Below are 22044 nucleotides of genomic sequence, written 5' to 3'. Positions count from 1 at the left end.
GCTGGACTCCCATGTAGTTGATCACGATGCGAGTCCTGGAACTGGTGGCTTAAACTCACGCCAGGCCCGTGTGCATGTATGCCCAAGATCCCGAGAGAACAGAGGAGAAGGGGTTGCAGCATGGCGATTCTCCCTGGGGGGTGATTTCTCACTTTCTGTCTCTCTTTCTGGTGAGCACATGTGTCCTATAGCAAAAACCGCTCAAAAAAAAATTATTGTTATTTTTAAAATTGCTATAGGGCACATATGAGAGAGAGAGAGAGAGAGAGAGAGAGAGAGAAAGCTGCCAGGTCCAGAATTCGAACCGTGGTTGGCCATGTGGAAGTCCAGTACCTCAAGTGCACACCACTTGCTAGCCCTGACACACATATTTAAATGTATCTCTCTTGCGTGCACACGTGTGCGCTCTCTCTCTCTCTCTATATATATATATGTATATATATACACATACATACTATAATTACTTGGGTCACATATTTACTAAGTTTAAAACTATTAAGTGAAAAGACATCTACATTTTTCTACAACTCAAAGGATTTATTATAATTCTTTAAATTAGGAAGTCAACAAATTTGTTGAATAGATATAAATAACCAGTAAATGTAAAAAATTAAATTTACTCAATGTAAGGGTAGTTTAAGTGAGAATTTGAATTAAAAAAAATTATTCATTCATTTATTTTAATTTGACCAGAGAAAGACACAGAGAGAGAGACAGTGGGAAAGTGAGAAAGCAAGCCACCAGGTCTGAACTCAAACTGTTGTCGGCCATTTGGGAGTGTCTACCACCTTAACCACCACGCCACCTGCTGGTCCCTGAGAATTTCAATGTTTAAATAGTACAGTTAGGGCCAGCAGGTGGCATGATGGTTAAGAATGCTGGACTACCAGATGGTCAACCATGGTTGGAGTCCCAGAGTGTGGCTTGCTTTCTCACTTTCTCGCTCTGTCCCTCTCTGGTTGAATTAAGATAGATGAATAAATAAATAATAATTCTTTAAAAAAAAAAAAAGTAGAGTCAGTGTACCAACTTTTCTTTACAGCGTTGTATCCAATCAATATACTAAATAAATCCTTTCCGCAAATCTATCAAAGGTAAAAATACAAAAAGAAACCGAAAAACTACCAGCTATTTTGTATTCCCAAACACATAAAACTAGAAGCTTAACAACTCTAATATCCACCTATGCCTTACCTTGTTTGCTGGACAAAGTTACTGTCCTCACCACCGTCCGGACATTCTCTTTCTCGGGACCTGGAATGGGTTGAGGTTGGAGTAAATGACTGGAAACTCCTGAAGAACCTTCTGGAAAAGGCAATTCAAAGAACAGCAAATAGTTTATGGCAAATAAACTATGATAAGTCACAAAAATTTGTTTCTGTGACATGTCCAATGCCAACTGTTCTGAATACAAGCCAGCTTCTTTTCTGAACTTGTTTTACTATTAGGAAATGAGGTATGGTTAGGGGAGCCCTAGGTGTTTTATAAAAACAAAAGTATGCATTCAACCTGCTTTTACTTACCAGGAAGGCTAACATTATTCTCAGAAATCTACCAGCCATAATGTATGTAAATTCAATGCTTCTATCTAAACTTAACAGCCTGCAAAACATAATTCTAAGGTTCCTTAGAAAAAGAGCTTTAGGGAACCAGCAGTTAGCGTAATGGCTATGTCGCTGGACTCCCATGTAGTCAATTGCGGTTCGTGTCCCGGACCTGGTGGCTTAAAACTCACGCTGGGCGCCTGTGCATGCGTGCCCAAGATCCCGAGAGGAGAATGGAGAAGGGATTGCGGTGTGACTATCCCCCCTGGGGGGTGATTTCTTGCTTTCTGTCTCTATGTCTCTCTCTGTCTGTCTGGCGAGCGCACGCGCCCTAAAGCGAAAACCTCTCCCCCCCAAAAAAAAAGAGCTTTAACAAGAGGACTTGTAGAACCAACCATTTATTTCTCTATATATACTATGTTTTATACTTTTTAATTTTTCAAGTGGGAAATATAGATCCAACAAGTTGAAGCAAGAAAATCCTAGCAGTTCCTGAGAAAGAACTATCCTAACACAAATGTTAAAGTTTTCCCTCTCAATATGCTTCTTATGTGGTCTTTAGAGTTATATTTCCCAAACAAAACAAAACAAACAAACAAACAAACAAGAGTTCTATTTCCCAAGACATACAAATTCTTTCGTTTCCTTGTTACAAGTTGGGGCCTTAAAAAAGTTCAAAGAAAATGTGTAACATTGAAAAACTGCATAGAGGGGTACCAGCAATTGGTGTAATGGCTATGTTGCTGGACTCCCATGTAGTTGACCATGGTTTGAGTCCTGGACTCTGTGGCTTAAACTCGCGCTGGGCACATATGCATGCGTGCCCAAGGTCCTGAGAAGAGAAAGGAGAAGAAGGGATTGCAGTGTGGCCATCCCCCCAGGGGGTGATTTCTCGCTTTCTATCTCTTTCTGGCGAGCAGATGCACTCTATAGCAAAAACTTCTCCAAAAAATAAACAAACAAAAACACGGCATAGAGGGACCAGCAGTTGGCATAATGGCTATGTTGCTGGACTCCCATGTAGTCGACCGCGGTTCAAGTCCCAGAGCCAGTGGCATAAACTTGAGCCAGGCACATGTGTATGCATGCCCAAGATCCCGAGAGGAGAATGGAGGAGAAGGGACTGCGGCGTGGCTATACCCCTGGGGATGATTTCTTGCTTTCTGTCTGTCTGTCTCTTTCTAGCGAGCCCACATGCCCAACAGCAAAAACCTCTCCAAAAAAATCAAAACCATAACTGCATAGAGTTCAAATTTTTTGCAGCAAAATAAACTCATATTTTAACCCCATTTTCCAACGAGCTACTTTTTTTTTGTTTTTAAAGGGATTTCTGCTATACGGTGCATGCACTCCCGACAGAGAGAGAGAGAGAGAGAGAGAGAGAGAGAAATCACTCCTCGAAGGGATAGCCATGCTGTAATCCCTTATCCTCCATTCTCCTCTCATTATTTTGTGCATGCCAGGCAAGCACCTGGCAGGAGTTTTAAGCTGCTGGGTCTGGGAATCAAACTTCAGTTGGCCATGTGGGAGTCCAGCAATGTAACCATTACACATCTGCTGGTTCCTCCAATGAGCTACTTTTTCATACAATTATTTTTTTAATTGCCAGAGGACACATGTGCTCACCAGAGGAAGAAAGAAAGCATCCCCAAATAGGCCAGTCACCCCACAATTCTTCCTCTACTTCATCCTTTCAGGATTTTGAGCATATACGCACATGGGCCTAGTATATTTTTCAAGCTGCCCTGTGGCAAGATTGGAACTGCAATTGCTCATGTAAGATCTGACTCCCTATGCACAAGGCTTACCTGCTGGGCTACAGGGCCAGACCTTTCCATGACATTTTTGAAGTCCTCTCATATGTGTCTCACCCTGAGTAGTTAGGGATGTGTCTTATTTCAAACAAGCCATAGAAACAAACATCTATTTGTTCATTTTAGCTGCTGCTTCCAGAAGCAGCCTTATCACTTTCTCTAGTAACACATGATGATCCATGCCAGAGCTTCTGATCACTTACCTCCTTGCTTCTTGGATTTTTCCTTCATTTTCTTTGATTTAATTTCCTCAAGAGTTTTTATTCCAAAATTCAAACATTCACCTGGGAAACCCAAATAAAAATCACGTGAGTAGAGCCTTCTCACTTTTCTATCTTACCCATACACAGAAGGCAGTCAAATATTCTATGTGTAAGCATGTGTGCATGTACTACCATGGGGAGGGGAGGGAGAGGGCAGTGGGTATGAAGTAAATTTCACAGAGTTAGAACAGTTTAAACACATTCAAAGTGCCAAAATTTATCACTAGCACGTCACCTCTCACCTTGCTTTAAGGTGACCCCAGGTTTTCGGGCAGAAGTCACTCGTAATCCATTATGAACCTCCGGAGCTGGTTGCAGGGTAGGTGTTTTGGCTTCATCACCTTCCTCAGAAAACTGATCTACATATCAATATTTAAGGTAAATTCATAATTAAAAACAATCCTCAGTCAGTTCATTTCATTATATGATTCTGTTTATTTGCCTTAAAGAAAGAGTTCAAACTTGGGACCAGCAGTTAGCATAATGGCTATGTCACTGGACTCCCATGTGGTCAACCGCAGTTCGAGTCCCGGACCCGATGGCTTAAACTCACGCCAGGCACTTGTGCGTGTGTGCCCAAGATCCAGAGAGGAGAATGGAGGAGAAGGGATTGCAGTGTGGCCAGCCCCCTGGGGGGGGGTGATCTCTCCCTTTCTGTCTCTGTCTTTCTGGTGAGTGCACACGCCCTATAGCAAAAACTTCTCAAAACAAATAAATAAATAAAAAGAAAAAGAAAAGAAAGAGTTCAAACTTACCATCATCATCTTCATCGTCATCTGCAGCATTGATTACAACTGGTGGATGTGTGGGGCTAGGAACATTTTCGGAACTTTCTACTTTCATAACACTCCGCAACTGAGGAGAGGGATTGGACTGAACAGACAATTTGTTCTGTTGAACTGTGAGCTGACTAGCCTTTACGTCCTCTTCTGGTGACTCAGGCACAGTGGGCAACACAGCTAAACACACGAAATCGGTCATTAGTTAAAAACAGAAGATACAATTCCATTTCACCAAAGGTCCCTGTCTATCCACGACATGTTGGTGCATTGTTTCTTATGAGCATTTATGTTTTTTCATGTAATTTTTCCAGTTAGATTCTAACACCCAGGAAGAGAAAATGTACTTCTGGCTAATAACTCTTCACTGTACATAAACACTTAAAGTGGGCACTTAAAACACAGAATAACCGAAGGCTAGATGTAGACAATTAATTATAATATTCAAATTCTGGGCTTTTTGCTCAACAAAGAAGCTAATAAGACATAGCAGACAGCATTCATTTGAACCAAACTGTAAATGAGTGAACCAACTTTCTCCCCTTAGATAGAGATGAAAAAATGTAGCCATGAAATTTTAATCACACTGCAGATGTGACTTTTAAATGGCTAATAACTATACCAGGATGTTGCTTTAAAAGGGACTTGGTAAGTAAATACTAGCTTTTTGTAGTGTACACATTTTATTTTACATTATATCCCAGAGCAGGCTTGGCAACTTTCTCTGTAGAGTAAGATAGTCATATTTCAGGATTTGTGGAATATATAGTCTCTGCCTGAACTATTCAAAACTGCACTAGTAGCACAGAATTGGCCGTAGAAAATATATAAAAAGGGCCAGCTAGTGGTGTGGTGTTTAAAGTAGCTGGATCTCATGTGGCTGACTATGCAGTTTGAGCCCCAGACTCAGCAGCTTGAAAAACATGCCAGGTGTGTGTTTGTGCCCAAATTTCTGGGAGGAGAATGGATGAAAAGGGACTGTAGTGTGGTCATTCCCCCTGGGGAGTGCTTCATCATCCTTTCCCCTTATCTTTGGTAAGCATGTGCCCTATACCAAAAATTAAAAAGAAAATACTTGAGTCAATGGGCAAGGCTGCTCTCTATAACATTTCACAAAACAGGGAGAGGACCAGACTTGCCAACCCTTTGCTTGAAGAATCAAATTTCTTTTTAAAATCCCCATGGGTACTGTAAGGAAAGGCGAAAGGAAGTAAACTATAATACTCTAAACTGGCTGCTGGAAACGTTTGGTTCTAGGGTCCAGTACAAATCACTGAACTTTAACAGGGTTCAATTTCCTCATTAATAAAGTTGAAGTAACAATTCCCTCTAGACTGAAACATGGCAACGTTTACAAAGTACTTTGTATAGTATGCATAAGAGATGTTCATTTAATAGTAAATTTTTTTTTAAATTAAAAACTTATCTCACTTTTGCTTGGAGGTAGGAAAAGACCATCAACGTAACGCCCTCTGTTGTGATGGAAAGCACAGTTTAGTTTTTGACATCCCATTGGCTGATTTTCCCAGTAACAAGGAATTTCACTGCGTTTTTTCTGTAAGAGGGAAAAACACATTGTTTTCAACTGACATTCGTGTCTTTTTGGTAATCTATTTTCAAAACAGAATTCATAAAAGGTTCAAAATTCTGAAGTGTGTGAGATGACTTTTAGCAGAAGGGAAGGAGGCTACTGAAGATGACATACTTTAGGCATGACGGAGCAGGGGAGTAGTTCACCTATTTTTTCCTTTTTGTCTTCATCTTGGAATCCCTAAATGTCAGCACTTAATTGAGGGAAGCAGGATGACACAGTAGTTAAGAGTATGAAATTCAGAATAACAAGATTTGAATACTGATTATGCTACTTACTGGCCATGTGACCTGAGATGCTTTAATGACTCTAAGTCTCACTTTCCTTAGATATAAAATGGAAATAATAGTAACTATCTAATTTCTTTCTTTCTTTTTTTTTTTTTTGGATTTCTTTAATTATATTTATTATTTCTTAATTTGACCACAGAAAGACAGAAGGGAAGTGAGAAATGAGACACCAGCGTCCCAACTACCACACCACCTGTCAGCCCCTCTAATTGCTTCCTTATGAATCTTAACCTGACGATTTAGGCTTTGAGAAAAATGTTCCTACTGGTGACTTCTCAAACGCGGTACATGCAATACAGTAAGGATAGTATACGTGTAGGACTCCTATCATGAAGTAGGCTATGTGGGATCCAACCGCCTTAACCTCCACACCACCTCCTGGCCCCTGCAGCATTATGACTATGACTTGTCACATGAGGACAGGTATGGAATTTCCCACTTGTGGTGTCACACCAGCATTTAAAAAGTCTTGGATGTGGGAACCAGCCTGTTAGAGGTTAAGAGCACTGGATCTCATGTGGTATTTGAAACCTGGACCCAGTGGCTTGAAAAATACTCTGGGCACATGTGTATTGCATGCCCCAAATCCTAAGGATGAAGAAATGGGGGAGGCATTGCAGTGTGACTATGCTCCATCAGACGGTGCTCTCTCCCTGGTGAGTGTGCATGCCCTCTAGCAATTACAAAATTGTAAGTTTGATGGGGCCGGCAGGTGGCGTGGTGGTTAAGGGCACTGGACTCCCACATGGCTGACTAGGGTTGGAATCCTGGATCTGGCGACTATTCTCTCTCACTTTCTCTCACTCTGCACCTCTCTGGTCAAATTTAAATTAATTATACTCTGTCCCTCTCTGGTCAAATTTTAATTAATTAAACTAATTTTTTTAAAGAAAAAGAGTTTGGGATTTTGGAGCTTTTGGATTTCTGATTTTTGGCTCAGGAATGCTCAACCCATACAGTTTTTCTTCTCCTTTTTTATGTATCTTATTCAGCTCCTTACCGTTTTCCAGTGACAATATATCCTGATCTTTCCATATCAGTAAATTAATTTCCCCTTTACTTTTTTTTTAACAGCTACCTACTATTCCACTATATAAACGTAGCAATATTTATTTTATATGAATAATTGGGTGTTTCCAACATTTTACTATTGCAAATTATGCTTCAATGATTAATTAATTCCAATACATTACTAATCTTTTTTTTTTTTGGAGAGGTTTTTGCTATAGGGCACGTGCGCTTGCCCGAAAGACAGAGAAAGACAGAGAGACAGAAAGCAAGAAATCAGCCCAGCAGGGAGGATGGCCACACTGCAATCCCTTCTCCTCCATTCTCCTCTCGGGATCTTGTGCACGCATGCACATGCACCAGGTGTGAGTTCAAGCCACCATGCCGGCACTCGAACCGTGGTTGACTACATGGGAGTCCAGCCACATAGCCATTACGTCAACTGATGGTCCCTTAGTACATTACTATTATAAATGATGCTGTATTGACTCATTCTGCATATATTTAATTTTGCACACAAGTATATATGACCATTTAAATCCCTTTTAGAGATGCACGCAAATAAGCTTTTGTGCAGGAACAACAGGCCTGAAGGTAGTTGCTACCCTCAGAAAAGCTGCTCTCAAAGTAGGTCTCTGGCTGGCATTGGGGAACCTGGGTCTTGGCACGTTCCCTGACTGGGGTGAATAGGGTAGGAGGCGGCTCACTGTGTCTACAGTGTATAAACAATACAGTTTAAACTGAGCACCTGTCTTCCTTCTGAACTCTGGCAGGTGCTAGGGAAGAGGTACCTACATCACCAGGCCATGTAGATCTTGGATGCTGAGTCTCTGATGGATGTACCTGGACAGGAACCACACACGTGTGCTGCTGCACTTTCTGAGCTGGGCAAAGAGCCGTTCAGCATGATCCCTTCACAGGAGGAGGAAAGCACAGAAAGGGCCCAGAACCCTACAGACCCCTCGCTTCTTTTTCTCTTATAGTTCAACAGAACACTGTTACCTTATTGCTAGAATAAATCTTAGCTGTGATTACATTCTAGAAGATCTCTAAATGAAGAAGTGTGCCAATTTATACCAGCAATGTTACAACATTATTTTTCAAAAGTTGCAGAATACTTCTTTCTCAATTTAAGTAGCGAATCCCCTGCTATTTGCAAGACAAGCAGCTTAAAAGGTACTTAAGAGACTCAAAATCTGGAGCAGACTAGAAGAGTCATATGATCCCAACATACAATTTGCATATTCAGGCCAGCCTGGTAGTAATCAAAGCCACAAGGCTGCCAAAGGGTTTGGATACCTGGAAGTGCAAAATACACTGGCTGCATGCACAAGATCCTGACGAGCTGAAAACAGAGCCCAAGGATGTGAAAGAGCATCTGTTGTGGGTGTGAAGGTCCACAATAGGATGCTGGGGCTAAGCAACGTAAGAGAGGGGACCCCATGGTGGAGTGAGGGAACAGGCTTGGCAAAGGGAATTAAACAAGATGAGCAAAGTGCCCTTCTGGCTACTTTGGCAGCAGTGGTCAAGGCACTGGACTCCCAAAGAGCTGACTGTGGCTCATGTCCTGGACCTGGCAGCTCGAAAATTACACAGGACATGTGTGTGTGCCAAAATCCCAGGAGAATGAATTATGCTGTGGCCACCCCTTTTCCCCTGGAGTGTGATTTCTCACTTTCCCTCTTGTCTCCAGCAAGCACATGTACCCTATGACTAAAACCTTAAAAAAAAAAAAAAAAAAAAAAAAGACGGGACAGCAGGGGTGTGATGGTTGAGTTGCTAGACATTCCCACATGGCAGACCATGGTTCAAGTCCTGGACCTGGTGACTTGCTGTCTCACTTTTCCCCTCTCTGTGTGTGTCTCTTTCTGGTCAAATTAAAATAAATGAGTAGGGGCTGGCAGGTGGCACAGTGGTTAAAGTGCAGGACTCCCACATGGCTGACCGTGGTTTGAGTCCTGGACCTGGCAGCTTGCTTTCTCACTTTCCCTTTTTTCCCTCTGGTCAAATTAAATTAAAATAAATGAATAGATCTCTTAAAAATAATAAATAAAATTAAATAAATAATTTTTAGAAGAATTTTTTAAACTTAATTTATTTTCATTTGATTGGTGGGGAGGGGAAGAAAATGAGAAAAGTATGACGCCAGATCAGGGACTTCAACCATGATCAGCCATGTGGGAATCCAGTACCTTTAACAACCACACTATCTGCCAGCCCTTAAATAAATAATTCTTAAAAAAAAAAAGGAAAGAAAGAAAGGTGCCTTTGTGGATGGGGAGTCTCATGTGTAGTATCAGAGCATGAAAAAAGGAAAGAGCTGTGATATAATACAAAGTATGGATACTAGGGGACTGATCAAATAAATGTAAGTATTTAGAGCAATGGGGAGGCCACTGTTTTAGTATAGTGGTCAAGGCACTGGATTCCCACATGGCTGACCATGGTTCCAGTCCTGGACCTTAGAGCCTGAAAATTACAACCAGCGCATGTATGTGCGTGTCCAAATTGCCAGGAGGAGAAGGGACTGCAGTGTGGCCTTCCTTGAGGGGGGTGATTTCTCACTTTCCCTTTCACCGTCTCTCCCTGGTAAGTACATGTGCCCTATTGCCAAAAAGTTAAAACAAAAGCAAAACAAAACAATGGAAACCAGTAGCTAACTTTTGAAGAACAGAGTTTAAGGCATGGAAAAGATGAAGGCTAGGGTAAATTCTATGGTACTGGTAAACTGAACTCATGATTTTCAAAATATACACAGGGTTGGGAACCAGCAGATAGCGTAATGGCTATGTCGCTGGACTCCCACGTAGTCGACCGTGGTTCGTGTCCCGGACCCGGTGGCTTAAAACTCACGCCGGGCGCGTGTGCGTGCGTGCCCAAGATCCTGAGAGGAGAATGGAGGAGAAGGGATTGCGGCGTGACACCCCCCCCTGGGGGGTGATTTCTCGCTTTCTGTCTCTATGTCTCTCTCTGTCTGGCGAGCGCACGCGCCCTACAGTGAAAATCTCTCTTAAAAAAAAAAAAAAATACACAGGGCCAGCAGGTGGCATGATGGTTAAGTGCTAAACCCCCACATGGCTGACTGTGGTCTGAGTTCCAGGCCTGGCGGCTTACTTTCTTTACCTGAGGGCATGTGAACTAGCTAGAGGGACAGAGACAGAGATGGTTAAAGGGGAAGTGAGAAATCACCCTCAGGGGATATGGCTGTGTCACAATCCCTTCTCCTGCATTCTCCTCTCAGGATTTTGGATGCATATGCACATGTGCCCTGTGTGATTTTCAAGTCACTTGGTCAGCCATGTGGAAGTCTAGAGATGTAACTGCTATGCTATCTGTTGGTCCCTCCCTCTCTTTCTTTCTCTCTGGTGGGTACATGTGCCCTCTATAGCAAATTAAAAAATAATCATAAAAATAATAAATTAAAGAAAGGGAAAAAAAAACAGATACAAAGTAGTAATGACATAAATGTATGTATATACCTTTACATATTCCCTAGCTTTGTCCACTGAGAGAACCTGGAAGCAATGACACTCCAGAAGACTCCCAAACCTTAGTTTTTATATACCATTCTTCACTAAAAAAAATCACTAAACCTTGGAAAAAGGGCTGGATTCCAAGGCTGGAGTAGGAAAAGTACAGGATGAACCCAGAAAATCCGGTTAGACCAAAAAGCAAACAGAATGATAAAAATCCTCAAAAGAACACAAAATCAGTTCATACAGGCCAGATCTGGGCCAATTTAAATATAAAAATGAACAGTACTATGAAGTAAAACGTACAGAATAAAAAAGAAAATCATGAGTTCATGCTAATGTAAGTAAATACTGGGGAAAAAAAATTGAAAGGTTGATGAGAAATGGGGTACATACAGGATCTCAAAATATTTCTCCTAAATATAATTAAAAGGAAAGCTTCATAGTGAAGCAATCAGGCACACACCAACACAATCAAGAGATCAAAGTTAGTATTACCAGTAATAGGAAAATTACACAACAATCTTAATTAAGTAATGAGGAGATACAAACAAACCCAAATTAAGGGAGATTCTGCAAAATAATTGGCCTGCAACTGCCCAAAGTATCAAGGCCAATGAAAGGCAAGCAAAGACTGAGCAACTGCTCTCAGACAAAGGAAACTTAACAGTCATTAAAACATGGTCAGTAGATGGCACAGTGGTTAAAGTGCTGGACTGACACATGGCCGAATGTGGTTCAAGTCCCAGATCTGGTGGCTTGAAATACACCAGGTGTGTCTGCGTTGTATGCCCAAAATCCCAAAAGGAAGGGACTGTATTGTGGCCATCCTTTCTGGGGAGGTGATTTATCACTTTCTCTACCTGTCTCTCTCTTTCTGGTGAGTGCACATGCCCTATAGTGAAAATCTCGCAAAACAAAACAAAACAAAAACACATAAAACAATAATATGAAAAAACTGTATGTATTATCTGAATGTGGACTTGCTCATTCTATAATAAAAAAAAATTTGCTCATTCTATAATAAAGGAAATTATTGAGACAACTGGCAAAACTTCAATAGGATCTAAGCATTAAAGGGAGCATTAAAGAGGCCATCAGGTGGCATGGGTGTTAAGGCAATGGACTTCCACATGACCTACCATAGTTCAAGTCCCAGACCTGGTAGCTTGCTTTCTTACTTCCTTTCTCTCTGGTGAGCACAAATACCGTATAGAAAATAAATAGGGACCAGCAGTTAGCGTAATGGCTATGTCACTGGACTCCCACATAGTCGACTGTGGTTTGAGTCCCGGACCCAGTGGCTTAAACTCACGCCGGGCACATGTGCCCAAGATCCTGAGAGGAGAAAGGAGGAGAAGGGATTGTGGCGTGGCCATCCTCCCTAGGGGGTGATTTCTCGCTTTCTGTCTCTCTGTCTGTCTGGCGAGTGCACGTGCCCTACAGCAAAAACCTCTCAAAAAAAAAAAAAAGAAAAGAAAAGAAAAGAAAAATAAATTAAAATAAAAATTTTCTAAAGAAAAAGGAGCATTAAATATATTAATGTTGAGTACTAAGAGGGTTTGGTGGTTAAGGTGCTGGACGCTGTCACATGGTTTGAGTCTCGGACCTGGTGGCTTGCTTGCTCACTGTGTGTGTGTGTGTGTGTGCGCGTGCACGCGTGTGTGCGCGGTCAAATTAAAATAAATGAATAAATAAATAAAATTAAATAATTCTAAAAACATATATGTATTAATGCTAACTTTCTAGTTTTGATGGTTATATTACAATAATGTAGAAAAATGTCCTTGTTAGAAGGCAATAAAGTACTAAGGGTGAGAGGCAATGTCAGTAATTTGCACCTAGATGACTTAGAAGATAAATACTCCCCAAATATATGTACGTAATTTTAAGCTTAGATGTATTATTAAGGTACCTTCCAGAAAAATTATGCCAATTATGTACATAACATTTAGATATTAAGTGAACATTAATGTCAAAAATTTCAATAGATCACTAGAAAAATATATAGGCCCACTGCTATAACATGAAGCGTCTTCAAAAAGTTCATAAAGAATGCATATTATGGGAACCAGCAGTTAGCGTAATGGCTATGTCGCTGGACTCCCACGTAGTCGACCGCGGTTCGTGTCCCGGACCCGGTGGCTTAAAACTCACACCGGGGGCGTGTGCGTGCGTGCCCAGGATCCCGAGAGGAGAATGGAGGAGAAGGGATTGCGGCGTGACCATCCCCCCTGGGGGGTGATTTCACGCTTTCTGTCTCTATGTCTCTCTCTGTCTGGCGAGCGCACGCGCCCTGCAGTGAAAATCTCTCCAAAAAAAAAAAAAAAAAAGAATGCATATTATAAAAAATTATGAAAATTTTTTGTGCCAAAATAAATTCATACTTCTCCACGGGCTTTTGTTTTTTGAAGTATCGCCATAAATAAAACTAAATGTGACTTTTGTCCCTTGTTTTTTACTGTCCCACCATGACCCCATCCATGCAAACTGAAAACTCACATCAATCTCCATGTGCCGAAACCTGCACACCTGTCGAAAACAGCGCCCTTCTTGCCATAATGTGCAAACAGTTTCATTTCCTGGTGCAGCTTCACAGTGACGGAATGGGCAGCTGTCACCCTATAAGCAAAAAGAGAACACAAAAAATTGTAGCACTGAAATGCTTTAATTTTTAAATTATATTAACATGTGCTCGCTCATAAAAGGCCTTGTGAACACCCCAGACAAAACTTCCACAAGTTTCCTGGAATCCAGACATGGACAAACGGGTAAGAAAAGACAGGCAAGGTAGAAAACAACTGAGATGGGGAAGGGGGCAAGCAGGTGGTACGGTGGTTAAGGTGCTCGACTCCACAGGGCCAACCATGGTTTGAGTTCTGGACCTGGCAGCTTAAAAATCACGCTAGGCTTGTGTGCCCAAAATTCCGAGAGGAGAATGGAGTAGAAGGGATTGCAGAGTGATTTCTCATTGTTTCTCTCAAGTGAATGCACACGCCATATGGCAAAAACCTAAAAAAAACACAAAAAATAAAAAACAGAAAAACTGAGATAGGATAAAAAGAGTGATCTGAGGGCAAAGGTGTAAGTTCCTATCGCCTATTTCTTGACAGTGCCTTTCATCTGATATGGTAACATAAGTGAAACAAGCTGAGAGATGGAGTTGAAAAAGACAAGAATATGAGGTACTCTTTAAAAGTATGCTTTGTGGTTCATCTTCAAGACTATTTCATGTATCCTGACTTGTGCAACTCTAGCTTTTTAAAATTTTTTTTTTTGAAGAGGGCACGTGTGCTCACCAGAAAGACAGAGAGACAGACTGACAGAAAGTGAGAAATCATCCCCCAGGGAGGATGGCCATGCCACAATCCCTTGTCCTCCATTCTCCTCTCAGGTTCTTGGGCACATACGCACATGCACCCAGCATGAGTTTAAGCCACTGGGTCTGGGACTTGAACCGCAGTTAATTATGTGGGAGTCCAGCGATGTAGCCATTACACCATCAGCTGGTCCCAACTCTAGCTTCTGACAGAACATGAGAAAATAAGAGAATAGGACTTGAATATCATTATGTTCCACTATATACATTATATGTTGGTAATATGTGAAACAAAATGCTATTGTTGTGTAAACTCTCATATGTAAGATAAAATCATCAACCTTTGCTTAAAACTAATCATTTTAAACAAAGCATCAAGATTTAAGAAAAAGATTTCACAATAACATACAAATTTATAAAACTAGTCATAAATAACACAAAACAGCAGCTAAAGGGGTGAAAAATTGAGCAGAGAAACAGGAAGTTTTGACAAAGATAAAGCATGAAAGTTACAAAAGCATATTTTAGAAGATGGCTTTATATTCTTAGTACTCAGCAGAAAATCGGGTGTAAGTCAAAATCAATTCATGACAGTTTCTAGAAATATCATACCATCCACCTACTTAGTTAATACAAAATAAATAAAGTCAAAGTGGGCGAGGCACAGATCAAAGTGTCCCCAATTCTGAAGGCACTCTGAACAGGTTAATTATAAATAACCAAACAGTGAATGCTAACTATATGCCATGAGCCTTTTCTTCTTTCTAGAGCATGAAAAAAACTCATTTGGGGATCAGCAGTCAGCATAATGGCTGTGTTGCTGGACTCCCATGTAGTCGACCACAGTTCGAGTCCCGGACCCAGTGGCTTCAACTCACACAAGGCACGTGAGCTTGCGTGCCCAAAATCCCAAGAGGAGAATGGAGAAGGGATTGCGGTGTGGCCATCCCCCCAAGGAGTGATTTCTCGCTTTCCATCTCTGTCTTTCTGGCAAGCGCAAGCACCCTACACCTAAAACCTCCCCAAACAAACAAACAAACAAACAAACAAAAGAACATATTTTATATAAAACAAAGAAGAAAATGAATAATGAATTATCTAAGAATGCTATCATTTACTAAGAAAAAAATTGATGGCAAATAATAACTAATTGAGCAAATGAAAAAAAAAATTCAGAATGTTGGGAAAATCTTATCTAACTATATTAAGGAAACTGTAGAGTAGAACTGATTTAGACGTGTCAATTCTTACTTTGGTACATGTAGAATAGAAAAAAAAATAGCAGTCTTCTCCTTGATTAGGCATGCTGCGTAGATTCTTAGATCGGACGTGACTTCCTGAAATAAGCCACTGCTTCCTCACGGTGAGTATCAGCTCCAGGACCTCTTGAAATGAGTTTAATCTTCCAAATGACAATCACAGAAATCGTCTTTAAAATGTAATCCTGAGAGAAAGAGACAAGGAATTAAAGTATTTCAGGTAAATTCTTGCAACTTCTTCCTCCAAACCACTAATGAGATTACATTGTTAAAACCAAATTTTAAATACACTAATGTGTGCTTGCCTATACAGAGCTTTATAAACTCGAGGACTGTGAATGTTGTACTTTCCCCATTTACAATGTAAAAGTTTTGGGACCAGCAGTTAGTGTAATGGCTATGTCGCTGGACTCCCATGTAGTTGACCGCGGTTCGCGTCCCGGACCCGGTGGCTTAAACTCACGCCGGGAGAGAGGAGATCCCGAGAGGAGAATGGAGGAGAAGGGATTGTGGCATGGCCATACCCCCTGGGGGGTGATTTCTCGCTTTCTATCTCTACCCCCTGGGATTTCTCGCTTTCTATCTCTCTGTCTCTCTCTGTCTGTCTGGCGAGTGCACGCGCCCTATAGCAAAAACCTCTCAAAAAAAAAAAAAGTTTTGTTAAGGATAGCCATATCCTTTCTTTTGTATTCTCTAGTATATTACACAGCTGCAGCGTATAACTAAACAAGCACTGCTATGTAAATGACTGACATTTTAGATTATTAATGAGACAAGTTAACTTTACACAAGATTCATACTAAATCTACATTTTTGACAAATTAGGTGTTTTTGTTATTTCAAAATTATGTCATTAGGATGGGGACCAGCAGGTGGTGTGGCATTTAAAGCACTAGACACTCTCACATGGTCAACCATGGTTGGAGTCCTGGACCTTGTGGCTTACTTTCTCACTTTCTCTCCTCTCTCTCATTCTGCATCTCTCTCTCTGGTCAAATCAAAATAAATGAAGGAATAAAATTAAATTAAAATAATTCTTAAAAGCTAGGTTACTAGGTAGGGAAAAACCCTGTTTAGTGAGAATTGGTAAGACAACCTTTGAAAACTTTTATGGAGCTAGCTTATCTAATGAAGGTGGCTAAAGAGTTGCACACTAATTACAAATGATGTCTCTAGGACTCTTTTCAATAAAAATGTGATTCAACAAAACCACCCACTATCTTTCCCATTAGTCTCTGTCATACCCTGGTCCCCACACCAAAATTTTTTTTTTTTTTTTTTGAGAGGTTTTTGCTATAGGGCGCGTGCGCTCGCCAGACAGACAGAGACAGACAGAGAGATAGAAAGCAGGAAATCGCCCCCCAGGGGGGATGGCCACGCCGCAATCCCTTCTCCTCCATTCTCCTCTCGGGATCTTGGGCACGTACGCACACGCGCCCGGCGTGAGTTTAAGCCACCGGGTCCGGGACTCGAACCGCGGTCGACTATGTGGGAGTCCAGCAACATAGTTATTATGCTAACTGCTGGTCCCCCCACACCAAAATGTTCAAGGAAGCGTGTACAAAAACACATACCAAGAACACACACAATACAGAAGAGGTTTCTACAAATTCAAATGCCAGAAGACCAAGTTCCAGAAACACTGACCTACATATTTTTTAAAAAGAATTATTTATTTAATTTATTCATTCACTCATTTTAATTTGACCAGAGAGAAAGAGATGGGGGGGGGGAGGGAGAAAGCAAGCCACCAAGTCTAGGACTCAAACTGTGGTCGGCCATGTGGGAGTTTCCAGCACCTTAACCACCACGCTACCTGGTGGCCCCAGAAACACTGATCTATACATCTTAAAATCAATTAAACCAAATTCATCTTGTGTGCTAATAATTCCTAATTCAGGACTATGCCATGATTAAAACCACCCTTGAAGTCAACAACCTAGGTTAGGAGTAAGAGCCTACTACACATGTTATTGTAAAATGTATATGCCCTTTGACTCAATGATTCCATCTCTACAATTCACTAATCTAAAGATATTTGACAAATAGTTAAGATATTAACAATCAAGGAAGGTCATCACAATCTTATTTCTAACAATAAACAACAACCAGAAACTTAAAAGTTCACAAACTGGGGGATGTTTTTAACAATTATGATATTTCCATTACAAAATGTATACCAGGAAGTAGATGCTGCTGTAAAAAACAAAATGTGAATGCAGTTTTGGAACTGGGTCATGGGTACAGGCTGAAAGAGTTTTGAGGTGTGTGACAGAAAAAGCTTGGAAAAAATTGCTGCTAGATATATGAACACTGACTGGGCTAGCCTGGAGGTAGTGGTTAAGCTGGCTGGATTCTGTATGGCCCACTGCATGGCTCGAGTCCTGGATCTGATGACTTAAAAAACATACTGAGGAGTGGAGCCGGCAGGTGGCATGGTGGTTAAGGGTGCTGGACTCCCACATGGCCGACTGCAGTTTGAATCCTGGACCGGACCTGGTGGCTTACTTTCTAACTCACACTCTCTTACTCTGTCCCTCTCTGGATATATATATATATATAGAAAGAGAGAGAGAGAAAGTTAGTTAGTTTAATAATTCTTAAAAAAAAAAAACACACATACACAAAAATCATACCGAGGGCCTGGCAGTGGCATGGTGGTTAAAGATGCTGGACTCCTACATGGCTGACCACAGTTCAAGTCTCAAACCTGGCAGTCTGCTTTCTCACTTTCTCTCTCTTTCTCTGGGTGGGGTGGTAGAGGATGGGAGAGAGAGGGAGAGGGAGAAGGAGGGGGAGAGAGAGGGGGATAGAGAGGGAGAGGGGAAGGGAAGGGAAAGGAGGGGAGGGGAAGGGAGGGAAGGGGAAATAAAAACTGGGTGTGGGACCAGTACATGGCATAATAACCACGTTGCTGGATTCCTATGTGGCTGACCACAGTTCAAGTCCTGGACTGGTGGCTTAAAACTCATGCTGGGAACCTGTGCGTGTGTGCCCAAAATCCTGAAAGGAGAATGGAGAAGGGACTGACCTGGCCATCCCCCCTGGGGATGGGTGACTTCTTGTTTCTCTGCCTCTGTCTCTCCAGCAAGCACATATGCCCTTAGAAAAATCTCTTAATAAAAACTAGGCATGTGTGTGATTGCCCAAAATATCGAGAGAAGCTTGGAGAAGGGATTGTGACATGGCCATTCCCCCAGGAGAGGCTAGCATCCCATCTCTGACAAGTGCACACATCATATACCAAATATAAAAGGAATGAAACATGAACATTAAAGGTGCTTTTGGTGAGGCCTCAGTCAGAAGAAATGAAGAACACATTGAAAACTGGATGAAAGGTTAATTTTTATAAAGTAGCTGAGGCACAATAGTTAAGATGGCTGGATCCCTCACAGACAACTGCATGGTTTGAGCCCTAGACTTGGCAACTTAAAAGACCCCAGGGGGACCAGCAGTTAGTGTAATGGCTATGTCACTGGACGCCCATGCAGTCAACCGTGCTTCGAGTCCCAGACCCAGTGGCTTAAACTCACACCAGGTGCGTGTGCATACGTGCCCAAGATCCTGAGAGGAGAATGGAGATGGGAATGTGGTGTGGCCATCCCCGCTGGGGGGTGACTTCTTGCTTTCTGTCTCTTTCTGTCTTTCTTGCAAGCACACATTCCCTATAGCCAAAAAAAAAAAACAGGCCCAGGCATGTGTGCACATGCATCCAAAATTCCAAGATGATAATGGAGGAGAAAGGATTGTGGCATGGCCATTTTCTGGAGGGGAGGGGTGCTTTCTCTCTCTGGAGAGTACACATGCTCTATAGCAAATTAAAAAATAAAACAAAGTAGCCAAAATCTTAGCAGAATTATATTCTGTTGGGTGAAAGGTAAGAACCATTAAGTAGTAATTTGGATATTCAAGTTTCAGAGATTTCTAAGCAAAATGTGGAAGGAACAGGCTGTTTTTTCCTTGCTGCTTACAGTAAGATGCAAAAAGAAAGACATAATTGAGAAAAGAAATATTAAACAAAAAGGAACCAGAACTGAAAGATTTGGAAAATCTGCCTATCCAGACTGTCAGAGTGAGGAAGTACATTCTGTAGAGACTACCAAGGGTGTGACTAGACATGTTTGCTGAGGAGAGGAGGTACGTAACTGAGGATCACACAAGCAGAAAGAGAGAGAAAACGAAAAGACAAGACATAGGCTGAAAGAAAAATCTGCAAAACACATAAATGATAGGAGCTAATATAAAAAATATACAAAGAACTTTTAAAATTCAACAATAGGGCCAAGTGGTGGCATGGTGGTTAAGGCAGCTGGATCCCACAGAACTGACTGTGCAGACTGAGTTCCAGACCCGGAAGGTTGAAATAACACTCCACGTGCATGTGCATGACCCAAATCTGGAGAGAACAGAGAAAGGGCTGTGGTGTGTTTTCTTCCTAGGGAGTGCTTTCTCTCTCTCCCCTCCCTGAGCACGGGTGCCCTACAGCCAAAATGAAACAAAATAAAAGTTGAAAGAATTACTTAATGTTATTATTACTATTATTTTAATTTGCTACAGGACATGTGTGATCACCAAGAGATAAAGAAAAAGCGAGAAAGCAAGCTGCCAGATCTAGGACTCTATGTATGAGTCTAGTGTCTTAACTACCACACCACCTATTGGTCCCCAAAAAAGAAACTTTTTTTTTTTTAAAGAATCATTTATTATCATTATTTTTCCATTTCAACCAAAACCAAAGAGAACACAAATTACCAGGTCTGAGACTTAAACCATGTGGGAGTTCAGCATCTTTAACCAAGTCACCTACCAGGATCCCCCCAAAAGAAATTCTGAGTAACTATATATACTCAAGAAGTATGAAAAGTATTATTCTACAGAGAATAAAGTTTAATAACTGAAAAACAATTTGTAAAGGGATAAAAGGAGGTGCACAGTGGTAGCACAACAGGTCACACATGGGAAGATCCTTGCTTCAAACCCACAGGCCGCCCTGAGCATGCTGGGTGTGCTCATGCAGTAATGATCTGGGTTGCCGAGACCGAAACTGGATTGCAGTATGAGGATACTACCTGTCTCTCTCCCACATGGAAGAAATTTTTTTATAAGAGCAAAAGAACCAGTTGGTGGCGTGGTGTTAAAGCAGGTAGATCCCTCATGGTCAACTGCATGGTTGGACTCCTAGATTTGGTAGCTTGTGAAACATGCCAGGTACATACGTGCATGCGTCCAATATCCGAAAGGACAGAAGGGAGACGGGATTATGATGTGGTTATCACCCCCAGGGGGTGTTTTCTCACACCCCCCCCCCCCCCTTTCTCTAGTGGGTGTATACACCCCATAGCAATTTTTTAAAAAAAGTAAAAAGAAAAAAAAGTTTAAAGGGCCTTAAGGTTGCTGGATCATGCATGACCAACTGCATGGTTTGAGTCCTGGACCTGGCAGCTTGAAAAACAAAGCAGGCTGAAGGGACATCGTCTTCGTAGCCAGCCTCTATACCCAGTGAATGACCCTGTGTAAAAATGTAATAACAGCAAACCACCTTGTGAAAAAAAAAAGGGGGAAAAAAAAAAACAACATGGGTGCACATATGTTCAAAATCCAGAATGGACAAGGGATATAGGTGTGGCCAGCCCTCCAGGGGGTTTTCAGGTTTTCTCCCTTTTTGGCAAGCGCCTGCATCCTATAGCAAAATTAAAAAATAAAAAACAGGCCAATAGGTGGTCTAGTGGTTAAAGTACTAGATCCCACATGGCCGACTCTGCAGCTCAAGTTCCAGACCAGACATCCATAGCTTGAAAAGCACGTGGGGGTGGGAGACACATGACCAGCAGTTAGTGTAATGGCTATGTCGCTGAACTCCCAGCTTGAAAAGCACATGGGGGTGGGGGTGGGAGACACATGACCAGCAGTTAGTGTAATGGCTATGTCGCTGAACTCCCATGTATTCAACTGCGGTTCGAGTCCTGGACCCGGTGGCTTAAATTCACGTCAGGCGTGTGTGCATGCATGCCCAAGATCCCGAGAGGAAAATGGAGAAGGGATTGTGGCATGGCCTTCTTGCTTTCTAGCTCTCTGCCTTTCTGGTGAGCACACGCGCCCTATAGCAAAAACCTCTTCAAAAAAAACACAAAAAACAAAAACAAACACATACACTCGTACACACTGGGTGAATGTGTGCCCAAAATTCTGAAGGGAGAATGGAGAAGGGATAGCAGTGTAGCCATCCTCCCTGGGGGATGATTTCTTACTTTCCCTCTCTGTTTCTCTCTGATGAACACACGCCTCTAGGGCCAAACCAAATAAAAAGACTTACAGACCAATATCACTGTGAATTCAACATTCCAAAGAATATATATGAACCTTACTGGTTTCCAGAATGCTTGGCAACAAGTTAACTATAAAATGGCAACAAAATAACATTAACATGTATTGTAATTTTTTCACAATTCTTTTTAAATTAGATTCTGCAGAGCTCTCCGAGTTAGGTAGAGTGCAGGGAGACTGAATCTAAAGTAGATACACACCCTCTTACTAATGTTTCAACAGCAAAGTACTGTCATATATCTATTTTACATACTGAGCTTTTGTAACTTTCACTGTAGGGAAGAATACAACTACTTTTCAAGAAAACAGCAACAAAAAGAAATCTAGAAATTAAAAACTGTTTTTAAACTTTAAAAGTACTAATGCTATCTCAAGAAAAA

The 22044-nt window shown here is 41.5% G+C and overlaps 1 protein-coding gene across 12 annotated transcripts in view; it reads right to left on the bottom strand.

Moving 5' to 3' along the window:
* The window catches only part of ZC3H11A (zinc finger CCCH-type containing 11A), a 55333-nt gene that overhangs the window by 17279 nt on the left and 16010 nt on the right, over positions 1 to 22044 (bottom strand). For 10 of the 12 annotated variants that reach the window (XM_027776032.1, XM_027776026.1, XM_006159180.3 and 7 more), the window contains 7 exons: positions 15333 to 15525; positions 13265 to 13384; positions 5832 to 5955; positions 4377 to 4580; positions 3864 to 3980; positions 3562 to 3642; positions 1195 to 1305 (listed from right to left, as the gene is read on the bottom strand). In XM_027776032.1, the coding sequence (XP_027631833.1) occupies positions 1195 to 1305; positions 3562 to 3642; positions 3864 to 3980; positions 4377 to 4580; positions 5832 to 5955; positions 13265 to 13384; positions 15333 to 15386 (811 nt within the window). In that variant the 5' untranslated portion in view covers positions 15387 to 15525. The remainder of the gene's footprint in view (positions 1 to 1194; positions 1306 to 3561; positions 3643 to 3863; positions 3981 to 4376; positions 4581 to 5831; positions 5956 to 13264; positions 13385 to 15332; positions 15526 to 22044) is intronic. The other 2 variants (XM_027776033.1, XM_027776031.1) reach the window with 1 other exon arrangement.

This window comes from Tupaia chinensis, unplaced genomic scaffold (assembly GCF_000334495.1).
Source record: "Tupaia chinensis unplaced genomic scaffold, TupChi_1.0 Scaffold000627_1, whole genome shotgun sequence".
Classification (NCBI taxonomy): domain Eukaryota; kingdom Metazoa; phylum Chordata; class Mammalia; order Scandentia; family Tupaiidae; genus Tupaia; species Tupaia belangeri.
The sequence above is the reverse complement of the archived record's forward strand: the minus strand, read 5'-3'. Positions and strand labels throughout refer to the sequence as shown.